This window comes from Muntiacus reevesi, chromosome 1 (genome assembly GCF_963930625.1).
Source record: "Muntiacus reevesi chromosome 1, mMunRee1.1, whole genome shotgun sequence".
Lineage (NCBI taxonomy): Eukaryota > Metazoa > Chordata > Mammalia > Artiodactyla > Cervidae > Muntiacus > Muntiacus reevesi.
The window spans coordinates 119,825,498-119,849,274 of record NC_089249.1 but is presented as its reverse complement, the minus strand read 5'-3'; the positions used below and the strand labels follow the sequence as shown (position 1 = coordinate 119,849,274).

At 40.4% G+C, this 23,777-nt stretch overlaps 1 protein-coding gene and 1 pseudogene across 1 annotated transcript in view; one reads left to right on the top strand and one right to left on the bottom strand.

Annotated features, from left to right (window-relative positions):
* The window catches only part of MCOLN2 (mucolipin TRP cation channel 2), a 65,437-nt gene that overhangs the window by 37,334 nt on the left and 4,326 nt on the right, over positions 1-23,777 (bottom strand). Inside the window, exons 2-3 of the mRNA XM_065909990.1 lie at positions 9,793-9,952; positions 3,092-3,265 (exon numbers count right to left, since the gene is read on the bottom strand). Coding sequence (XP_065766062.1) covers positions 3,092-3,265; positions 9,793-9,952 — 334 coding nt within the window. The remainder of the gene's footprint in view (positions 1-3,091; positions 3,266-9,792; positions 9,953-23,777) is intronic.
* Positions 21,240-22,479, top strand: LOC136163631 (high mobility group protein 20A pseudogene; annotated as a pseudogene).

The window sequence follows — 23,777 nt, the reverse complement described above, 5'->3', positions numbered from 1 at the left end:
GATCACGAGCTTGATCACCATGCCGCGTGAAACCAACGACCCGCTCGGCAGGGATCCCCATTCTCGCTCCGGGCTCATATATTGTGGGGGTAGCTATTTAATGAATTTTATCAGACATCTGGTTCTTTCTTCAGGGCCATCTCACCTAAAATCGCCCACTCTTTCCTCTTAAATAAGACATCTCGATGGACTAATGACTAATCAGCCCATGCTCACACATAACTGTAGTGTCATACATTTGGTATTTTTAATTTTTGGGGGGATGCTTGGACTCAGCTATGGCTGTCTGAGGCCCCGACCTGGAGCATGAATTGTAGCTGTACTTAACTGCATCTTGAGCATCCCCATAATGGTAGGCATGGACATTACAGTCAATGGTTACAGGACATAGTTATTATTTCAAGACTCAACTTTATAATCCTTATTCCCCCCCCCCTTATATAGTTATCACCATTTTTAACACGCTTTCCCCTAGATAATATTTTAAATTTATTGCATTTTCAATACTCAAATTAGCACTCCAGGAGGAGGTAAGTATAAAAGCGCCAATCCTCCACCAATCACGCCACAGTTAATGTAGCTTAAACAATAAAGCAAGGCACTGAAAATGCCTAGATGAGTATACTAACTCCATAAACACACAGGTTTGGTCCCAGCCTTCCTATTAACCCTTAATAGAGTTACACATGCAAGCATCCACATCCCAGTGAAAATGCCCTCCAAGTTAACAAGACTAAGAGGAGCTGGTATCAAGCACACATCCGTAGCTCACGACACCTTGCTTAGCCACACCCCCACGGGAGACAGCAGTGATAAAAATTAAGCCATAAACGAAAGTTTGACTAAGCCATATTAATTAGGGTTGGTAAATTTCGTGCCAGCCACCGCGGTCATACGACTAACCCAAGTTAATAGGCGCACGGCGTAAAACGTGTTAAAGCACTACACCAAATAAAGCTAAATTTCAATTAAGCTGTAAAAAGCCACAATTGCAATAAAAATAAATAACGAAAGTAACTTTACAGCTGCTGAAACACGATAGCTAGGACCCAAACTGGGATTAGATACCCCACTATGCCTAGCCCTAAACACAAATAGTTTCATAAACAAAACTATTCGCCAGAGTACTACCGGCAATAGCTTAAAACTCAAAGGACTTGGCGGTGCTTTATACCCTTCTAGAGGAGCCTGTTCTATAATCGATAAACCCCGATAAACCTCACCATTCCTTGCTAATACAGTCTATATACCGCCATCTTCAGCAAACCCTAAAAAGGAGCAAAAGTAAGCACAATCATAGCACATAAAAACGTTAGGTCAAGGTGTAACCTATGGGATAGAAAGAAATGGGCTACATTTTCTTAACCTAAGAAAACTCAATACGAAAGTTATTATGAAATTAATAACCAAAGGAGGATTTAGCAGTAAACTAAGAATAGAGTGCTTAGTTGAATTAGGCCATGAAGCACACACACACCGCCCGTCACCCTCCTCAAGTAGGTACAATATACTCAAACTTATTCATACATATTAATCATATGAGAGGAGATAAGTCGTAACAAGGTAAGCATACTGGAAAGTGTGCTTGGATAAATCAAGATATAGTAATGCTTCTTGGAGAAGACTCTTGAGAGTCGCTTGGACAACACGGAGATCAAACCAGTCAATCCTAAAGGAAAGCAACCCTGAATATTCACTGGAAGGACTGATGCTGAAACTGAAGCTTCAGTACTTTGGCCACCTGATATGAAGAACCAACTCAATGGAAAAGCCCTTGATGCTGAGAAAGATTGAGGGCAGGAGGAGAAGGGGGTGACAAAGGATGAGATGGTGTCACCGACTCAATGGACAAGAATTTGAGCAAACTCCAGGAGATAGGTGAAGGGCAGGGAAGCCTGGTGTGCTGCAGTCCATGGGGTTGCAAAGAGTCAGGTACAACTTAGTGACTGAACAACAACTGTCTTTATTAACATGGATTTATTATTCCAGGAAACTTTTCCCCAGGAACTTAAAAACAATAACTGTATTGTTTATTTCAGAAACATTGAAAAACCTCAAACAAATGACCGATTTGAAGATTCAGTCTAACAACTTCCAAGACTTTGAATACCTCCCCAAACTCTCACAGGGGTTTGGGGATATAGGATTGCTATATCCACCAATCCTAAACTATTATATGATGACCTTTACCCAATTCTTATCAAGCTCCCCTCACACTGAAAGATCTGCCTTAAACCAGACCTCAAAATCTGTATCTGGAGCTTGCACTCTGCACCCTACGGAAAATAGTCAAGGGAGCACCTCTGTTACTACTGTTAGCAGTGAATTTAGTTTTGTTCTCAATATATTTTGTTTTGTTTGTTTTTGGTGGGGTGGTGTTTTCAAGGAATCAGCATTTAGTACTATCTCACTTCTTTTCATTTGCCTGGCTCTCGCCTCTAGAATTAAGTTCTATAAGGACAGGGGTTTTGTCTCTTTTATTCCCCAGTGTGTTGAATAGTACCTGGTACATAATAAGTACCGAAATATTTATGGACTGAGTAAATGGATGAATGAGTGAATGAACAAGAAAGAATAAGTATTTCTCTTCTATAAATACTTTCTTCAGGCCTACCAATCTGGTTTCTCAATACTGTCTAGATACGTCATATCCTACTCCATATTCTTAGGGTTCAGATAGGCTTATTAATGCTAAAACACCAAAATTGAGACTTAGAATCTTAGTTTTGGTCTCTCATTCCTCAAACCTTCTGAGAATATAAGCCTGTTTTTAACTATTTGGCTATTTGATCTGGGACAAAGTAATCTCCCAATAGAAGTGGGTAGGAAGGGATAAATACAAATATAAATCTTAAAAAATAAAAATTTAAATTGGCAAAATCTGTTGTATGGAAATGTAGCTACAGAAATAACAATAAACACTTTTTGGCAGACTACGCAAAATTTAAATCAGAATATGTTACATATCTTAATACGTTATATATACCAGAATATACATATAATTTTTTTTTTGCTAAGACAGCAGGTCAAGGTCAGGTATGAATATATTCTTCCAAGTTTAGGTATTAATAATTCGCAACAAAAGACTTGCCTGATTAATAGCAAAAAAGATGCTGTCATATGTGTCCTCTTGGGTATACACACTGCAGCTGTAATCATCTTCATCTGAACCAGAATATCCTTTCAAAAACAGGTGCTTAAAAGCAGCAGTGTTTTCTTCTTTGAAAGCAACGACCAACTGGTTACTTAAACCAAAACGAACAAGCTAGGAAAGAAAATAAAATAGAAATATATGTATTTTACCATTTTCCAGGGATGGCAAATGCCTTCTTACTATCATTAACCCTCACCTATAAATATCAGCAAGAAAAATCTCACTGCTTTGGTTTTTGTTAATCACATCAATGTCAAAAGACAAGAATTCTTCCCCCTAGAAACAACCTCATCAAGCTACATTAGCAACTTGAAGTAGCATAAAATTAGAAGTGACCACTCCCAATGACTAATACCCTTACTGGCCTTTAATGACAGAGGAGAAGAGAAAGGAGAAATTCAAAGTTAAGCCTGAATACATTTTTCTTTTTTTTTTAAATAGATATGCTATTTACTTCTTTTTAAAATTTTTATTGAATAATTGATTTACAATGTTGTAATAGTTTCAGATGTACAGCAAAGTGATTCAATTACACATCTATGTAAATATATACATTATTTTTTATATTCTCTTCCATTATAGGTTATCACAAGATATTGAGTATATTTTCCTATGACATACAGTAGGTCCTTGATTATCTAATTTGAATCCATTTTTCTTATACTTGCATTTCAAATGAATGGTTTTCAAAATTGATGTACATCTGACCCTTGAACAATACAGGGATTAATCTAAGTATGATTTATAGTCCAGCCTGAGGGTTCAAGGATTCAACCAACTGTGGATCATGGACTGTTGTATTTACTACTGAAATATATCTCTGTCTATGTAAAGGTGAATCTGTGTGGTTCAAGCCTGCTATGTTCAACCATACTTAGTAAACCACTAATTCTTGTGCTTTACTGTTTGATAGTCAAATCTAAGTGATCTGACATTTAGACATTGCAAATATTTTTAAAAATCATAAGTGTTTTGCATGCGACTTTTTAAAAACATTTTTGAAAGGGGTCGATATAATACTTCCTCCGGCTAAGAGGTAATTGACATCAAAGGAATGCAATTCCTCTAGCTCTGCAAGAACTCACATAAGATTTACACCTAAGAGTTCCTGCCTCCAAGATCTACAGCATCAGAGCACCACGCAGAATAACAGGGCTCACTCTACCTCCGTGATGTCAAACACACGCATTGTCACCAAGCACCCATCTTCTTGTGATAGAACTTCTACTTATTCCTCTTAAACTGTGTCATAGCACAGGATTAGATGCCAAAGGCTCTCTTCAACAGGATTGAGTGTATTCTTTCTGCCTTAAAGTTTTCCTCTTAGAATCTAATAAGGAGGGGAAATTAGCAGGCACTAAATGTTTACCCCCAAACCCAAGACATTCCACACACAAACAGCCTTCTCTCCACTCACAATCAAATGGACACTCTCACACTCCCTTGCACACTTGCTCTCACACTCCCATAAGTACTATCTCACATACCCTGTTTCATACATACAGTCTCACAAGTGCTCTGCTTCTCTCTCTTTCTCTCTCATGCACACACACAGACACACATATGTAACTGTAGAAGTCACACCTTTGTAAACCCTGGCCCACACACTCTTCCCTATCTCCCCAACTTATCTCTTCATCTGCTTTCTAAGACAGTGAGAGTCCAGAAAATTTGCCCCAAACCTTCACCCTGCTAAAGTCACCAAAACAATTTGGGACTCTGCTGTCATATGAAACCAGCAAATTCAACAAGATGACCTTGATATTTGTGTTACATGCTGTCACTCCACGGTTTAATTACTAGACCTTTCCGATGAACAGATGTTAATTTGCACACGCAAACTTACATACTCTTTTTAGTGATTTATGTTTTTTAGTTTTCAAATTTTGTCTGTCTTTTTTAAAAGGCTAAATAATATAAAATAGTTACCACTTTTCATCAAGTATCATTCTCCAGGCACTGTACTAACTGCTTTACCTGCAATATCTCATTTACTAACACAACCACCCTATGAAAATGTTACATCTGTTAACCCCACTTTACATATGTAAAAACTGAGATTTAGTCTCATTACACTGCCCATGTCACCTAACTAGAATGAAAGCCATGTCTAACTCCAAAGTCACTTCTGTTATGCTGCGTGATTTTCATCTGCAGAATATTCTGATTTGGGGCCTCCCTTTCAAGGAAAGAATTTAGGTGCTAACTTTCCAGAACTGCAACTGTTGTTGAAGAATGTACACAGATGACACTCTTTAGCATCTGAGCCTCACCAGATCACATTCCTCAAATACCAAGTCAAAAGACTGAGCAATTGCTAAACCCAGCTGTTCTAAGGAAGATAGATAAAAAGTCCCACGACATCCAACCTGTGCTGAAAATCAAGCAACCAAAGGCTAAAGTTCTTTCAAGCACATGATGTCTATCAATGGTGCCTTCAAGGAAATGCTAGAAAAGGAAAGCTAAAAAAGTAAACCAGGGGACCAATTACACATGACTGGGGGTTTTATTACATACTGACACACAAATGAATGGGCTTGCCAGGTGGTACTAGTGGTAATGAATCCACCTGCCAATGAAGGAGTCACAGGAGACTCAGGTTCTATCCCTGGGTCAGGAAGATCCCCTGGAGTAGGGAATGGCAACCCACTCCAGTATTCTTGCCTGGAGAATTCCATGGAAAATTCCTGGTGGGTACAGTGCATGGGAGTCACAAAAAGTTGGACACAACTCAGCACACACACACATGCACATATATTCAGGAACTGGAATAGTGGCCAGCACAATGTCAGAGTCAAGTACTGAGTCTGTCCATCCCATTACACTTGCAAGCTGAAGTTGGGTACTTTTCCAGGTTGAAACAGCTAAAAGTGTGACAGCAAGTCTGTTTGACTCACCAGTTAGTTCTCTTGACCACTTGGCCATACAACCTCTGAAACTGAAAAGCTGCCAACTTAACTCTAGAAGAGGGGACATGAGAGTCCCTCTTCCCACACTCATAGTTAGGTTAAAGAAACCCAAAAAGTAAGTGGGGAGTCAATAACTTGATGAACACAGCAGCATTCAATCTGCTGATATTTTCAGCTACCATTTTATTTCCTTGGAGTAGGAAATGGCAACCCACCTCAGTATTCCTGCCTGGAGAATCTCATGGACAGAAGAGCCTGGAGGGCTATAGTCCATGGGGTTGCAAAGAGTCAGACAGGACTGAGCAATTAACACCAACACCACCTTATTTAGATTCAAAGCCTATTACCTCAACTTTGGGAATAAGAGAATATGGAGGTAAAATCTCTGCTTGGACCCACCCCCATCTGGCATCAAGAACAAGAAATTCCCTCCATACTATTGTTCATAGAACAAGCCAAGATCCACATGTATAGCCTCAAACCAGGTCCAGGTAGGATTCCCCAAGCATCTCGGTAGAGAGAAACCCTGGGGAGGAGATCCTGAGGTCCCCTTCCTACTATGGCAGAATGAAATATATGCTACAGAGCAAGAGTGAAGAGATGATGGAGGGCTGGTCCGCTACAGAGCAAGGGTGAAGAGATGATGAAGGACTGGTCAAATGATTTTACTTTTAAGAAAGGAATGACAAAAATATTCATTCTAGACCCACTAACTAGATTTTAAGATTTGCTGAGACTATAAAACAGAAAAATAATCACACATTAAGTGCAGCCTGGCAAAGATTGTGAATTTAAGACCTGATTATGAAATCAATGGAGGAGAAAATATTCTGTGCCAGGTAAAAACAAGATACCACTCTAATAATATACAAAGAATACGGGAAGAAAAAAGCAGATCTAGCAAAAGAATGTAGACACCTCTCTCGAGATTATAAATTACTGCAGAATGCAGAGTAGGAATGCCTTTTAAAAGACGTTTCTTTCCCATCAACCTTGACAAAACACCACCCATTCCATTAGACTTGAGAATGGAGTGCTAAAAGAGACAGAAAAAGAAGAGGAGGGAAAAGCGGGATTTGAAGGAAAGAAAGATATTCAAGAATTCCACTCCAATTATATATCACCCAAGTAGCAAAATTTATTAGAATGACCCTACAGGGGAATACAAGTTTAACCACCTCAGTTTTATTACGGGAGGTAGGGTAGACCCACCCAAAAAGGGCAGACCCACCCAAAAAGTAAATGATGAAGTTCCAGAAATATTTTATTAAAAGTGAAAGTAGTGATGTAGCCAGCACGGGGTACTAGTGAACCAAGAAAAACCACACGTTGAGTGATCAGGCAAGGCTGGCAGGGGAGGTGGACTTCAAATAGCAGCTGAAAGATGAGGGAGAAAAGAGCCCCTCTGTTCTTGGAGGAAAAACAAGGCAGGAGCCAGAATCATTGAGTGGGTCCATCTGGCTGGGACATGGGGAAGAAACAGGAGATGAAAACCTGTTGGAAAGGCAAGTTGAAGGAGACTATGGAAATCTGTGAATTCCAGGCCACAGAGTCAAAATTTAGATCTATGGGAAATACAGTTCCACAGGAGTTTCTGAGAAGAAGAGATACCATAAAAGCATTCTAAGAAAAATTAATCTAACATCAGTATTGAATGGACTAGTAGGTTTGGAGATAAGAAAGGTGGGCATAAGATAAATTCTGGAAGCAGCCTAGTTAACTTATGTGTACTTCTCAAGTGCAAACTTTGAGGGTCTACATGGGGAAAAAAACAATATGAGAAAAACAGTGCAAACTCTAGACCCAGACTACCAGGGTGCCAGCCCTGACTCTGCCTCTTCCTGGCTGAATGTGTGCGTGCTAAGTTGCTTCAGTCGTGTCCAACTCTTTGCAACCTCACGGACTGTAGCCCGCCAGGTTCCTCTGTCCATGGGATTCTCCAGGCAAGAATACTGAAGTGGGTTGTCGTTTCTTACTCCAGGGTATCTTCCTGACCCAGGGGCTGAACCTACATCTCTTATGTCTCCTGCATTGGCAGAAGGATTCTTTACCACTAGCGCCAGCTGGGAAGCCCCTCCTGGCTGAATGGCCACATGCAAATTATTCAACTCTCTTTGGCTCGGTATTCTCTTCTATTCAAAGGGAGTAAAAATTGAACCTACCTCATGGAGTCCAGTGAGGCCGAAATGAGCTAACACACATAAAGCACTTACTGTGCCTAGCACATGGAACTGCTAGGCTATGTGTGAGCTGTCAGCAGGGGTAACACATTCACAGCTATATTCCCAAGACAGTGCAGAGCATATGAGGTGCTTCATACACATCAATATTTTTAATTAACTAACAAGGTAAGAGTCTATGCTGGAGAAAAGATAGTGAATATGGCAAAACATACGGAGATGCAGTTTTGAAGGATGAATCCATGCAATTTAGTAGCTATCAGGATCAAAATGGTAAGTCAAAGAAGGTGATGATCTTTTATGTCCAGGTGAGTTAGAATATTAATAATATTAATAGATCAAAAACTTGAAAGCTAGTTTGACAAGAGAAGTAATTGGGGGAAATTAAAATTAACCAAATAGCAAAAGGGGACATTATTTCTTCTTTTAAGTAATACTAACAATGCACTGCTTTATAGGCTGCCAAAATTAAAACTTTAAAACCAAGAACTAAAATGAAAAAAATTTTTTAAGAAAAAAAATCTAAGCATGTACATTTAAGAGTGACTCAACCTCTCATCTTTGTTTCTTTGGAAGTAGCTTGCTTACCCTAAAATATGATGAGCTGGTGCAGCATGTCATGTAGTCACAAGATCTCTTTATGAACAAAGAATAAAGATGCAACTTTAGTTATGGCAGGAACCGCCTCTCTCATTTCTAAAGCATATGGAGCTATTTTTAGGAAGCTATTTATTTTTGTGCTCCAGAAATCACATCTTTAAAAACACTTTTACACTGATGACAGAATGATTATTTGCCCATGGAGCCTAATATTCCAAATCAGTACTGTTTTTTAAAGGACACACATTTCAAATGTAATCACATACGGAGAAGCCTCCCTAAAACTGGTTCAGGCCCAAAAACTAGGTGACAACTTGGGTGACTCTTGTGATATTGATAATAAAATACTTAACAATATCAATTTAGGCAAAAAGTCCCAATGCAGCCTTTATACACTCCTGATACACTCCTAAGTGCCTAAGCAAACGCTCCCCCACCTTACCCAGGCCTGCCTGGGGAGGTAGGCGGGGAGTGGGTAAGGTCGGGGAGTGTTTACTTAAGCATTTAGCTACTGATGAAAAGAAGACTTAGCATTAGCATTCTGTAAATCCAAAATCAAAATGGTCCAAAATGCAGACTTCAAAAGTATATTTAAATAAGATATATCTGAAGAAAGATGAAAGATTTCAAGAACACAGATCACTTTGGACCAGGTAGGCTTCACCAGCCTTGTGCCTCATTCAGCTATAGAAACCCTACCCACTTCAGATCTAACACTATCTCTATTTACATAACCCGTGAGAAATGACCTCAGAGTCACTTACTAAAACAAAGTCGTCATCTAAACTGAACTTCAACCTACCACCTGCCCTCCAGAGTCAACATAATTTTAGAAGTTTATGAACATGAGTGTGTGGCCTTTTCAGGACAAAAGTCAAGTGGCAGAACATGGAAAAAGTTTCAACTTGGGGTAAGAACAAAAAACAAATGAACTGATAATATCATTTACCTGTGTGGTGACCATGACTATCTTCAAAATCTGCAAACCCATTTTCCATGGAATCTGTTGTCTGGCTCGGAATTTTTCACAAGGGTTCATGAAGTAAAACCTCAGGTCTTCTCTCAGACATTCTTCTTTCACCTCAGAATCAAGATGAGCCATTGCATCTCTGCCAAAGAAGGTCAATTTTTAAATACACTGAAAAGCCTGAAATCTCCTGAAGAATACTTTCCATTCACATGTTTTACCATTCCTTAAAGCAAAACTCTCTACAACCAGTGAAATCCTTTTCACTTTAGAAATCTGACAAGGATTCAGGATCCTCTGTCACTTGCTATTACATATAGCTATCCATCTTGTTCCAAACGGCCACTATCAAAATTATAAAAATACGATTTTATTTGCAAGACTTGTCAATTCCAACGTCTTAACCATTCACATGTTACTAGAGTATTAACAAAAACTAAATGGGATATTTTCATGATATTCTAGGTTTGAAACCCCAGAAATTTAGCACAGACTACAAGACTTAAGAGATGACTGGATGGCATCACCAACTCGATGGACATGAGTTTGAGTAAACTCCGGGAGTTGGTGATGGACAGGGAGGCCTGGTGTGCTGCGATTCATGGGGTCTCAAAGAGTAGGACATGACTCAGTGACTGAACTGAACTGAACTGAACTAGAATTAAATTGTCATGGAAATAGAGAATCTCTGTATTGTAACTCTGTTCTGAAAAGATTGTGTATCTTGCATGATATATCAGTGATAATGGGGGTTCCCAGATGGCACAGTGGAAAGAATCTGCTTGCCACGGCAGGAGGTACAAGAGATGCAGGTTCAATCTCTGGTTCAGAAAGATCTGCATACTTGGAGTAGGAAATGGCAACCCATTCCAATATTCTTGCCTGGAAAATCCCATGGAAAGAGGAGCCTGGTGGGCTACAGTGCATGGGGTCGGAAAGAGTCAGACATGACTGAACCATGGAGCCTCAGTGATTATAAGATTCCAAACTATAAATCACTTTAAAGTTAAAATATCATCTCTCTATTTATGCCTAGTCAGATATTTCTGGCATCTCATACATTAGAAAAATTTTGCTTTTACTATTTCAAGGACTCTGAACTCAGAAATGGGCACATGACTGAACTTAGGCCAAAAAAAACCAATGAGATGTGGACACAGGACTGTAATTATAACCAATGGAAAAGATGTGATCTTTCCACTAAGTAGCCCCTAAAGTGGGCTATGCAAAACATTCATTGGGAGAACAGAAAACATTAGTACTTATATTTTATTCTTCATCTTAAAAACAAGAAAATTGAGCTCTACTGACAATATATAAAGTAACAGTGGCAATATAGTAGCATATATTTTATTAATATAAACAAATATATACACATTGGGGATATGTGCTTAACTTTTACTGTTGAATGCATAATCAGCAAAGTCTGGGGATCACAGACCAAAAGCATAGACTGAGTCTAGAATTCCTAGAAACCATTTTAACCATCTCTCCTGGAAGCCATCATAGGAGAGCTTGCCAAGGAGTGGAGCTAACAAAGAACAGACAAGATTGCCTAATGACAATGTTTGAGTTCCGGGAGCCAGCAGTGTCTGAACCCATCATTCCAAGACTTTCAAACTGAGCCAACAAATTTGGGATTTAGGCCTGTTTAAGTCATGTATGGATGTGAGAGTTGGACTGGGAAGAAAGCTAAGCACCGAAAAATTGATGCTTTTGAACTATGGTGTTGGAGAAGACTCTTGAGAGTCCCTTGGACTGCAAGGAGATCCAACCAGTCCATCCTAAAGGAGATCAGTCCTGGGTGTTCATTGGAAGGACTGATGCTGAAACTAAAACTCCAGTACTTTGGCCACCTCATGAGAAGAGCTGACTCATTGGAAAAGACCCTGATGCTGGGAGGGATTGGGGGCAGGAGGAGAAGGGGACAACAGAGGATGAGATGGTTGGATGGCATCACCGACTCAATGGACATGGGTTTGAGTAGACTCCAGGAGTTGGTGATGGACAGGGAGGCCTGGCGTCCTGCGACTCATGGGGTCGTAAAGAATCGGACACGACTGAGCGACTGAACTGAACTGACTCAAGTTCAATTTCTGTTTCTTGAAACAAGAAATGTCTTGATGGCAAGTTTAATAAACAAATTCTATTAAGTTTAGCCATCATTCAAGCTGCTCATTTCTCAGAAACTTTTTATAATTGGGGGTCATTCTTGGGGATCTTTTCACCTGAAATATTGTAATGATATTTTATATTGACTTACATAGCTTGACTAACAAATTTAAAAGAAGCTTAAAAAAAAGAGATGCTCCAAAAAAAGACTATTTTAAGAGTTATTTTAAGACTTTTTAAGGCTTATATTCAGTTGCTAGTGATTTTCTACTTTTAAGTTGATTTTTAGACCTCCTATTTCCAGAATTAATTGGCCAGGTTATTTTGCTGGAAAGAAGAGGGGAAGAAGGAAGGAAGTTGGGAAGGAGGGGTGGAGGGAAGGAGAGAGGAAGACTGAGAGGAGGGCAGGGACCCATACTGAGAAATGAGGGTCACAACCCAATCCTTCGAGTCTCATGCCTGGGTGACCCAGGCACTGGGTCAAACCAAACTGTCAGCTTGCTTGGTTCAGGGGACTTCAGACTGGAATTGCCCTGCCTTTCTTGGCAAACACTTGTAGACCTCTCTAGATGCTCATCCTGAAACTTGGGGAGCTCCAACAAATAGCTTATAAAACACATGGAGCAACAGGTACTAAAACATTCCAGGCCCACAAGGAAACCAAGTAGCATGAAACAGTCATCTTAGAAAGAGCAGAAACACAGCCAAGCATATCAGAATCAGACACAGGCTAAAAAACAACCATGCTTCCACATTTAAAAATACATGGGTTAAAATGTCTGTAAGAAGAACTTGGGAAAAATTAAAAAAAAAAAAACTTTTAGAAATGAAAAATCAATGACCAAAATGAGTCTCATTTCAAAAGAATAAGAAGATTTTTAAAATGTGTTTTCCCTGCACCTGCTATAGTTACCTCATGATTCCATCTAACCAAATTACTGAGCACTTGCAGTGCTGAGCGACTGTACTGGGTGCTGAGGACATAAAGATAAGTAGGTTCCCTGAAGCCCAGATGTTCAGCATCCAATAGGAGAGACAGACTCGTTAACACAAATGTGTAAGTAATCAATTAGCTCAGTGGATGCCGCACCATATGGAATCTAGAAAAATAGTACTGATGAACTTATCTGCAGGACAGAAATAGAGATGCAGACACAGAGAACAGACTTTGGACACAGCAAGGTAGGAAAGGAGAGAGTGGGAGGAACTCAGAGAGTAGAACTGAAACATATATTAATACATTACCATGTGTAAAACAGATAGCCAGTGAGAAGTTGCTCTACAACATAGGGAGCTCAACACAGTACTTTGTGACAACCTAGAGGGTGGGATGGGGTGGAGGGTGGGTGGGGGAAGGTTCAAGAGGACAAATATATATACTTATGGCTGATTCACATTGTTGTATGGCAGAAGCCAACACAATATTGTAAAGCAATTATCCTCCAATTAAATAATAAATTTTTTCAAAAGAAAAAAAAATGTATTATGGAAGCAAGGGAGACAGATTCAGAAAGCCAGAGAAGGAATCCCATCACGTGTCCTAACACACGGAGTGGTAGATGCTACAGGGTTCTTGACAAGAAACCCTGAGGGAGGCATTTCTAAGAATAAGGTGGCGTCTTAACTGTGCCTGAGAGCCACAGCCTCCAACAGGAACCTTCGGACCCCTGAGAAGACGCCTGCGGAAGCCTTGTGGGCTTTAGCGTGAACCACCAGCACTTCAGGGGCTCCACGCAGCTCATGTATTCATCCTGATGAGTCACAGTGTCTTTTCACTTAATAAAATGGAAAGGGCATCCGAAAAGTTGTGATAGCACTTTGAGAATAAGGCCATGGAAACTCCTCCTTAGAACATACCCCTGGCCTCGAGTGTGAGAAACCCCGTACTAAAGAAAGAGGAGGCTGCTTTCTGGAAAACAGTGGTGGAAGTACAGGGGCAGCAGGTCAAGCGCTCGGTAAATACCTGTGAGCCAAGCCCTGCCAGAGACATTTTCCTGCCTTCCAGGAGCTCAGTCCAGTGGAAGGGAGAAATGTGAAGAGATAAGAGTAAAATGTGAAGAGATAAAAATAAAATGTGTTAAGTGCTCAAATTGAAGTATGCTCTGAGGGCTCTGGAACAGACAAAAGGAAACTGATGCAGCCCAATTACTCCAAGAGGCTTCAAGGAATTCTTCTAGCTGCTGGTTTCAATTAATATGGCCACTAAATGTTCAAGAAATGGTAATTGACATTAATATTAAACTAAGAAAACTAATTAAAGAAGATAAGCTTTGGGCAAGAAAAAAAAAGGGCAAAGTACCAGATAATGTCATGGGGATTGCTCGTGGTGTTAAATTATTTACACTCCGGTATCCTTCCTGACGTTTTTCACTGAGGTAGACAATAGGGCTTCCCTGATGGTTCAGCAGTAAAAAATCTGCCTGCCAGTGAAGGAGACGTGGGTTCAATCCCTGGGGAGGTGAAGATTTACTGGAGAAGGAAATGCAACCCACTGCAGTATTCTTGCTTGAAAAATCCTATGGAGAGAGGAGCCTGGCAGGCTATAGTCCATGGGGCGGCAAAAGAGTTGGACATGACAGAGCAACTGAACACACACTTAGAGAATAACTGCACTACTCCTGCTGCTAAGTCACTTCAGTTGTGTCCAACTCTGTGCAATCCCATCCCTGGGATTCTCCAGGCAAGAACACTGGAGTGGGTTGCCATTTCCTCCTCCAGATGGTCTTCCCGACTCAGGGATGGAACCCATGTCTTCTGCATCTCTTGCATTGGCAGGAGGATTCTTTACTACTGAGCCACCTGGGAAGCGAGTATTAGTCAAATATGATCAACTAATGATAGAATGATAGAAATACGGAAAAGAATATTAATGATACTTAGGTTAAAAAATTCTGGTATCGCAAGGAAAATGCAAACGTGTAAGCTTTCTAAGCTACATTTCTGAAGGTTCTTTCTTGCCCTATTCTTCTCAATTTGTGGATTTTCCCTAGTTCTCCAGTAGGTGAAGGGTTTTAAACATAGGGCATACATATGACCATATTTTAAGGCAATCATATGACCAAGGGTAATTCCAACTTTAGCAAATCAACAGCCAAAAGAGTTGACGGAAGCTTGATGTTTTGAAAAATAACAAAACAGAACAAATTATTGGCAATTCTTAACCTTGATAGGATGGTAAACCCAGAGGAACCGGTGGAGGTTTTTGACCTTTGCCTTGGAAAAATGCACGTATTAGTTTCAGCAACGGTACCCTGTTCCCATGAGCACAATTTTCTCAGTGAATATGCGAACCAGCTCAGACTGCTACTTCTTTTCAGCTTGTAAGGCCCTTACCCTACTCAAAAAGAGGTATGAAAGCTTGTTTTCTACTGCAGTGAGCTCCAAAGTGGGGTGCAGACACACGGGGCAGGTATGCAAGACCGTCCACTGGGATAACAGTGGAGAAGACAGGGCTAGGGCTTCTAACCGTATTAACCAAGCAAAAAGAAGTTAAGATTTACAAGTTTCAGTGTATGAATTATACACCTAAGATACCCTCACATGGTCAGAAAGTCAGATGCATGTATTTCGCTTAAGTACATGAGGCAATATGGGGGGACAGTGCAGGTTCCCAAAGCAGGTGGCGCCCTAATTGGGTTGCAGCACATTCCCACCACTTAGGGTTTATGTGGGTCCACTTAAGCATTTGTTGGAGTATATTATCCACTTTAGTTAATCCTCATAAAATGAGCAAGGGAATAAAGATTCTTGCAAAACATCAGACTCCTTGTAAAACTAATGTAAATCTAAATATACATCAAGAAAATGGGAGAGCTAACATTTCCCTAACACAACATTTGTCGGCCATGAGTTTAAAAAAAGATGAAATGAAAATCTGATCTGAAAAGAAGTTGGGAAATAAATAGATTTATCAAGAGAGTATTTAAAATGCTAACAAAATCTACTATTGTTACATGATGAACTTGGCCTAAATGTATATAATGTACCCTAAGACAATATATAATGATGATATATGACATATGATATGATAATCATACCATAAAGTCACTTCACCCAGCAGTGACTTTTTAACACCCTCATCAGTTGCACCCCTTAAAATGCTCGTTTTACCTGTCTTATAGTATATATGGTTTTCAGTTCAGTTCAGTTAAGTCACTCAGTCGTGTCCAACTCTTTGCGACCCCATGGACTGCAGCACCCAGGGTTCCCTGTCCCTTACCAACTCCCAGAGCTTACTCAAACTCATGTCCATTGAGTCAGTGATATCATCCATCTCATCCTCTGTCGTCCCCTTCTCTTCCCACCTTCAATCTTTCCCAGCATCAGGGTCTTTCCAAATGAGTCAGTTCTTCACATCAGCTGGCCAAAGTATTGGAGTTTCAGCTTCAGCATCAGTTCTTTCAGTGAATATTCAGAACTGATTTCCTTTAGGATTGACTGGTTGGATCTTGCAGTCCAAGAGACTCTCAGGAGTTTTACATACAATATATAAGTACATATCCATTCAGAGAGAGTAGATGTTCTTTTAACTGATGGGGATAAGTTATCAAAAATATTTGGGATGATTTCTCGAGTGTTTCAGAACAGCAGCCCCACCTGAGAGGTGGTTGCTCTTTTGTTACTCCAGCTGATGTTGAGAGAAATTGATGTCTATTCCTCTGGCTCCAACAAATAAATGGAAAATAACACTGACAGGCAACCCTTCTCCTATCATATCTATATAGATATCATGTATCATGCAGCAGTACGAGAAAAATGTTTTTGCTAACTCACAACTAGTACCTCCTAGTCACAGAGGACAGGGCAGGGGAAGCAGGGTGGACCAGTTCCCAAATCTATCCTTCTTCCTGCATCCTCATCACAGTGAACAATACTACCAGGCTGCCTTCCAGAAACTGACATCTCTGTAGCTCATTTCCCAAATCTATCTTCTTCCTGCATCCTCATCACAGTGAAGAGAACTACCAGGATGCCTTCCAGGAACTGACATCTGGGTAGCTCTCCAGGATCTGGTCCCACTGTCATTTCCCCCCTCAACTTAAATGTGTGCATAATTTTAAATGGACTACAATGAACCACATTCCTGGTTCTGCCCCTTAGGGACAACCACTTTTATTTGGGTTTTTGTTGTTGCTATTTACTTTAATATTTCTAACTAATACTATTCCATAATTTTTTTCTCTTTGGGATATTATCCATTTATATCCTACTGAGGGAAATAAGGATATAGCTCTTATAGCTGCCGCCCACCAGGCAACATATACAGTTTACCTCCCCACTCATCTTCCCAACTAAGTTTTAATAAAAATTTTGGATAAATTAACATTCAGAATTTATGAAGTGAATATGCAAATACTCTTTAGAGTTGAGCCATCAGTACACTGTGATTTTACATTCTCACTTACAAAATTTTCTTTCTGGAGTTAATTGCCTTTTTCCTCATTTGCTTAGTTTTCCACATACCAACCAGGGCTTTAGCATCAAACGCTGATGAATCTGCCAGCTCCTTTTCAGTACAGTCAACCAAGCTGGGCATCCTATCAATTCTCTCCTTCTCCAGAGATATCATTCCTGTAGCCCTCATCCTCCTATTCCAACTACTTGTATTTCAGTTGCTCGATCGTGTCTGACTCTTTGCAATGCCATGGACTAGGGCTCACCAGGCTCCTCTGTCCAAGGGATTCTCCAGGTAAGAATACTGGAATGGGTTGCCATTCCCTCCTCCAGGGGATCTTCCCAACCCAGGAATCGAACCCAGGTGTCCTGCATGGCAGGCAAAGTCTTTACCATCTGAGTCACCAGATAAACCCTCCAGCTACATGGGTGGCTTTCTAATCCCTTTTCAGGGACCATCAGTCTGGAAATTCTCTTCGCCTCCTTCCCAAATTGGATTCCACATTTCCTGGATTCCATCTCCACCTCTTTCTTTACTCCCTCATTTTTGTGGAGAGTAGCCTTCAATCCCTTCCTGTGTGAGCAAGTCTGAGATTCCCCAGGACAGACACTGCTTGTTGCCATCCACTATCTATTCATTCCTCCCCTCTTCCTGATTTTGAGGGCAGAAATGCATGTATAATTCAGTATTAGAGCTAGATTATTGTTTCTACACCACATGACCTGGGGCACCTCAAAAGTACTGATACCCCGCTTCTCCCCTCAGAGATTCTGGCCTGATTGGTGTGGATGCAGCCTGGGCATTGGGGCTTTTAAAAAGCTCCCCAAGTGATTCTAATGTGCACCCAGTTTGAACTCCTTACCTTAGAGATTACCTGTTCACATTTCTTCATTTCACAAACGAGGCAACTAACGTGCCCAGGGGTTGCAATTTGCCCCCAGCTATAAAAATCCAATTTAGAATAAGAATCAGATCCAAGAATCCCATAAGAATCCTTTTCCAGTGTTCCTTCTTGATCCCTAAGTTAGTATTTCTTAAAGAGCAATGGCCTATAAGACGGTCAGGAATGAAGGAAAAAAATGGCATATTCAAATAAACTAATGTTTCCAACATAATTTCTCTTATTTAAAAGTGTGACAATTTGGCAGACCACAGCACCCTATGCAATAAATTTAGGAGACTTCTAAATGATCATGTTATTGAAACGAGAAGGAAAAAACAAAGACATGTGATGGAATGAACCCAGCATTTAATGTTGTCGAGGTACCTTTGTGCTTCAGATTCTCTACAGCAAACACTGGGTTTCCATTCTGAACCCCCTCAGAGGGAACCATCTCCTGCTGCAGATTCCATGGCCACTTCTCAGGCCTCAGTTTGGTGGCTCAGCAGCACTTGATCCAGCTGACCACCTGGAACAACTTCATCTCTTCACTTCTCGGACACCCCACCATCCTAGTTTTCTCCCTCCCTTACTGAGCTTCTCTGAGTTTCCTTTACTGGCTCCTCTTCCTTCTGACTTCCAGATGCCAGAGTGCCTCAGGACACACAGCCCACGGCTCTTCTATCCTCTCTTTCAGAGGAGTTCATGGAGTCCTGTGGCTTTATATACTATCTACATGATGTGGACTTTCACATTCGCATCTCCAGCAAATGTCTCTCTCAAACAGACTCCCTTAGCCAACCTCTTCCTTGAAACTCCACCTACACGACTAAGAGATTCCTCCTACCAACACTCCATCCTCTTCTTTGCACATGTGCTCAAAGCCATGATTACACACATCCATCCAGATGTTTCAGCTGCAAACCCTCATTCTGTCAGTGGTCCTCCACATGGGCTGCACAGTCATCATCTGGGAATTTTTTAAAGGTTTCAGTGCCAAGACATTCAGATTTAATTGGTGACCAGGTGTAAGACAGGTGGAGCTAGTGGTAAAGAATCCATCTGCCAGTGCAGGAGACAAGGGATGAAGGTTCAATCCCTGGGTCGGGAACATCCCCTGGAGGAGGGTATGGCAACTCACTCCAGTATTCTTGCCTGGAGAATCCCATCCACAGAGGAGCCGAGCAGGCTACAGTCCATAGGGTCGCAAAGAGTCGGACACGAATGAAGTAACACAGGTATAAACTGGGCATGGAGATTTTGATAAGCTTTCCAGGCGATTCTAACATGCAGTAAAGTACAGGACCTTTTGCTCCAGAGTCACACTTTGATTTCTCCTCTTCTTCAACCCTCACACCTACTTGAGCAAGTCTTCCTTCAAAACACAACGTGGAGTGGCTCCCTTCTCTCTACACCCACTGCAGACTCCCTGGTCCCAGCATCATCATCCCTCACCAGAAAACTATGCCGGTTTCCCAATTTTCCACATAGTAGCCAGAGGAGTAATTCTAACGGTGTAAGGCAGACATCACTCCTCTACCCTGTAGTGGCTTCCCCCTGCTCTCAGAATAAAATCCAGTCCTCTTGCCATGGCCTAAAAGTTCCCTGCCCTTTCCTTCCCATGGCCTCTCTTCCCCTTCCTCACCACCCCACCTCACCTCCCTCCCGGCTCGGGGAATGTGCACTTGCCACTTCACCTACCCTCCTGCCATACCCCCAGCTCACCACACATTCAGATCCTCTCACCTTCACTTCTTAGCTCAAGTGACACATCTTCAGAGTGGGCTCCTTGATCACTTTGTTAAAATAGGACTTCTCCACAGCCTCTGTCATCACTTAATTTCCTTCATAATTGACTTTGAAATCTTTGTTTTGGTCTTCCTTACAAGAGAACTTCATGAAGACCCAGTCTTGCTTATGACTATATTCCCAGCATACAGCAGACTATATAACACATGAGAGATGCTCAGTGAACATTTTTTGGAAAAAAGAAATGAGTCAGTGAAAAAAGATGACAGTCCTAATTGTGTGAACTTTTCCTTGGCCAGCATCCATTAAGATCAAATAATAATAACAAAAATAAAATAACAACAAATAAAAAATATAATAGAAAATCTAAAATAATTGATACAAAAAATTAGACGTAAACTATACTGAAAATATCTTAGCCAAGATACATTAGAGGGTTTTAGGTAGTTTAGTTGCTTGGTTTGCTGATAAAAAACCTATTTTGTTTCAATTAATATTCCTGAAGTCCATCCAAAGAATTAATTATTCAATGAATTGTTATGAAAACTTGTAATGCACTGGGGAGAGAAAAAGCTAGAGTCCTCCCTCAAACCAAATGCAAAGGTAAAACTTAGGCACATTTGAAAAATAAAGTTGATAGAAGCATAAGATAGGATTTTTAAAAATATGATTTAACATGCCTAAGTATGAGAAAGTTCAGAAGCCAATGAATATAACTTACAGATCTTAACACAGAAAGTTATGACTTTAAGAAATTAAAAATACTGGGGGGAAAAATGTCCACATTATATTTAAACAGGCAAAAGCTTACTATCCATTACCTGTAGAGAGCTCCAAATTATTAACAAGGGACGGTCAACTCAACATTTTTCCTGTTACATATAAAGGATTGGAACAGGCCAATGGTCATTTAACAACAAACTTACTAACAGTCACAACGGTTAAAATCTATCTTCAATTTTATTTATCAATAACACACACACACAAACCATCTATTGAAAGGAAATGTAAACAACGATACTTGGCAGTAGAAGAGAATGAGATCAGAAGAGTATCTGTGATCTTGGAATTAAAACTCTATGGATTTATATTACAAGTGTTTAAATAACCAGTCAAAAACATGGTTACAAAAAACATTCACTGAGGTGCCGGCGAGGGCTTGAAAAGGTGATGCTTGGTGCCATATGCATAGACGGTATCTTAAAGCTTTGGGATTGTGTCATATGTGAAAAAAATTAGGTTATTCCACGAAGTTGTGCTGATCACCAGCCTCCAGTCAGAATTTATAGAGATGGAAACCTTGATGACTAGTTCCACTCTGCCTCCCCTTTTTGCAGATGAAGATGGCTCCAAGGAGAGTAATGATCTGGCTTCAACTGGGTTAACCCACCCAGAGGCTCCATATAGTAGTGGAGCCACATCATCCACCAATAATCCAGAATTTGTAGAGGATCTCTCCCAAGGTCAGCTGCTTCAGAATGAATCTTCAAATACAGCAGAAGGCAATGAACAGAACATGTTCTGAACAGAGCATGAAGATGAGCAAAGAAGTAAATGAGGAGGTTGGTCCAAAGGAAGAAAGAGAAAGAAACCTCTTCGAGACAGCAAGGCACCCAAATCCCCTCTTACAGGATATGTTCGGTTCATGAACCAGCGTCGAGAGCAACTTCGAGCAAAGAGACCAGAAGTCCCACTTCCAGAAATTACAAGGATGTTAGGCAATGAATGGAGTAAACTTCCTCCGGAGGAAAAACAGCGCTACCTTGATGAGGCAGACAGAGATAAGGAGCGCTACATGAAGGAACTGGAGCAGTATCAGAAGACTGAGGCCTACAAGGTTTTTCAGCAGGAAAACCCAGGATCGTCAGAAAGGCAAATCTCATAGGCAAGATGGAGCCCGACAGGCCACTCATGATCATGAGAAAGAAGCAGAAGTAAAGGAACGGTCTGTTTTTGACATCCCTATATTTACAGAGGAATTCCTGAACCACAGCAAAGCTCGGGAGGCAGAGCTCCGTCAGCTTCGCAAATCCAGCATGGAATTTGAGGAGAGGAACGCGGTCCTGCAAAAGCACGTGGAGAGCAAGCGCACAGCGGCAGAGAAGGAGGTGGACGTGAGCCAGGAGCGCCGCCGCAACACCGTCTTACGGCAGCACTTGGAGGCCCGGCGGCAGGTGCTGACCAGCAGCTTCGCCAGCATGCCCTCGCCTGGAAGTGGAGAGACACCTACAGTGGACACTATCGACTCCTACATGAACAGGCTGCACAGTATTACTTTAGCTAATCCCCAAGACAATGAAAACTTCATAGCTACAGTTCGAGAAGTTGTGAACAGGCTTGATCGTTAGGGAATGGTGAGTGCGCTCTGTCTTGATTCGTACATGCCAGCACATCATCAAAACTAAGATGGCATTAGACCTTTTTAATACTACTAAAATCCTGGAATGACATTGAATAAGTGAGTTGGAGGCTTAAGATTCCTGTTGCTTGGTTGCTAAATGTAGTAAATAGTGTTGGAAAACTGAATCAAGATAATTTTTCCTTATGCATGCCTCCATGTGGCTTAATGGAAAGAGCAGGATTTTTGTGGTTGGATCTCAATTCTAGCTTTGTCACTTATTAAGTTGTATTCTTAGGTATTAGTTTCCCAAAGGGTTTTGAAGGTTGAGTGAGAAATTTAAAGGAAATAACCCTGCAAACAACACATTGGACAAAATAAGTATCACTTAATTGTTAAGCTTCCTTTTCCCTGTAAATTTAACAATAATTCACAATAGTCAGTGAGACATTGTATGTGTACAAGCCTATGTAAGAAAACTTTTCATTTACCACTCAATATCAGAGTAACAGTTGTGTGTTAAATGTTAATGTGGACTAAACTTACAGTGAAACAGTTAATGCCTTGATTGAATATGTTAAAAAATATATAAACTCTCAATAAGTGAAAGGAGAGAAACAAGAAAATAAACTTTAAAAAAAAAAAGTTCACTGCAAACCTCTTTGTAACTCTGTATTGACTTAAAGATGTCTATGACATACCATTAGATTTCTTCAAAGTTACAAAATAAACATGTTGAGATCTCATTTTTCCAAAAATGTGGACATTTATTGCTATATGTAGACATTTAAAAAGTCTAAAAGTGCATAAACCAGAAAAAATTTTTTTAGTAAACTCTGTGAAGTAGTATCATAGGTAATCTTAATTTTCTTCTTCAAGTTTTCCATATTTTCCTAATTTGGGGTGATTAACATGAATTCTCGAGTTATCATTCTGAGTTAAAATAAGCTATTTCACAGAGTCTAATAATACATATCAGAAAATCTAATATTTCCCTGCCCTTAGTTTGTGAGCAGTGGATAGGAGAAGGAGAATCAGGGGAAGTAAATGCAGACTAAAATTCGGGGCTTCTACAGCAGTGATCATGCTGACCCTAGGGTGAATGTCCTAGAAAATGTGGCAGATGGAAGATTTTAGCCCAATTCCAAACTTCCACATGGATTTGTTTGTTTGTTTTTTCACTCTAGTTCCTACAATGAACTTATTTTCTCAAGATTTGCTAACCTCAGAAGAGAGAAAAAGAGAAAGATGTCCAGATAGCTCAGGCTCTAGGGTAGTTGGACCCCAATTAAAGTAAGTTTAAAAAAAAGAAAGTCAAAGAAAGAAACCATAGTTACCTTCTCAGGATAGCACTCAAAAATGACATGGTCATTCTAATTCTGAGAAATACCCGGAAAAAAAGACTAGGGGCTTTTCGTTTTCCTGTAGGGTCACCCATAAAAGATGAGTATGCTACGACTTTCAGGAATTTCCCTAAAGACAACTGTGCCACC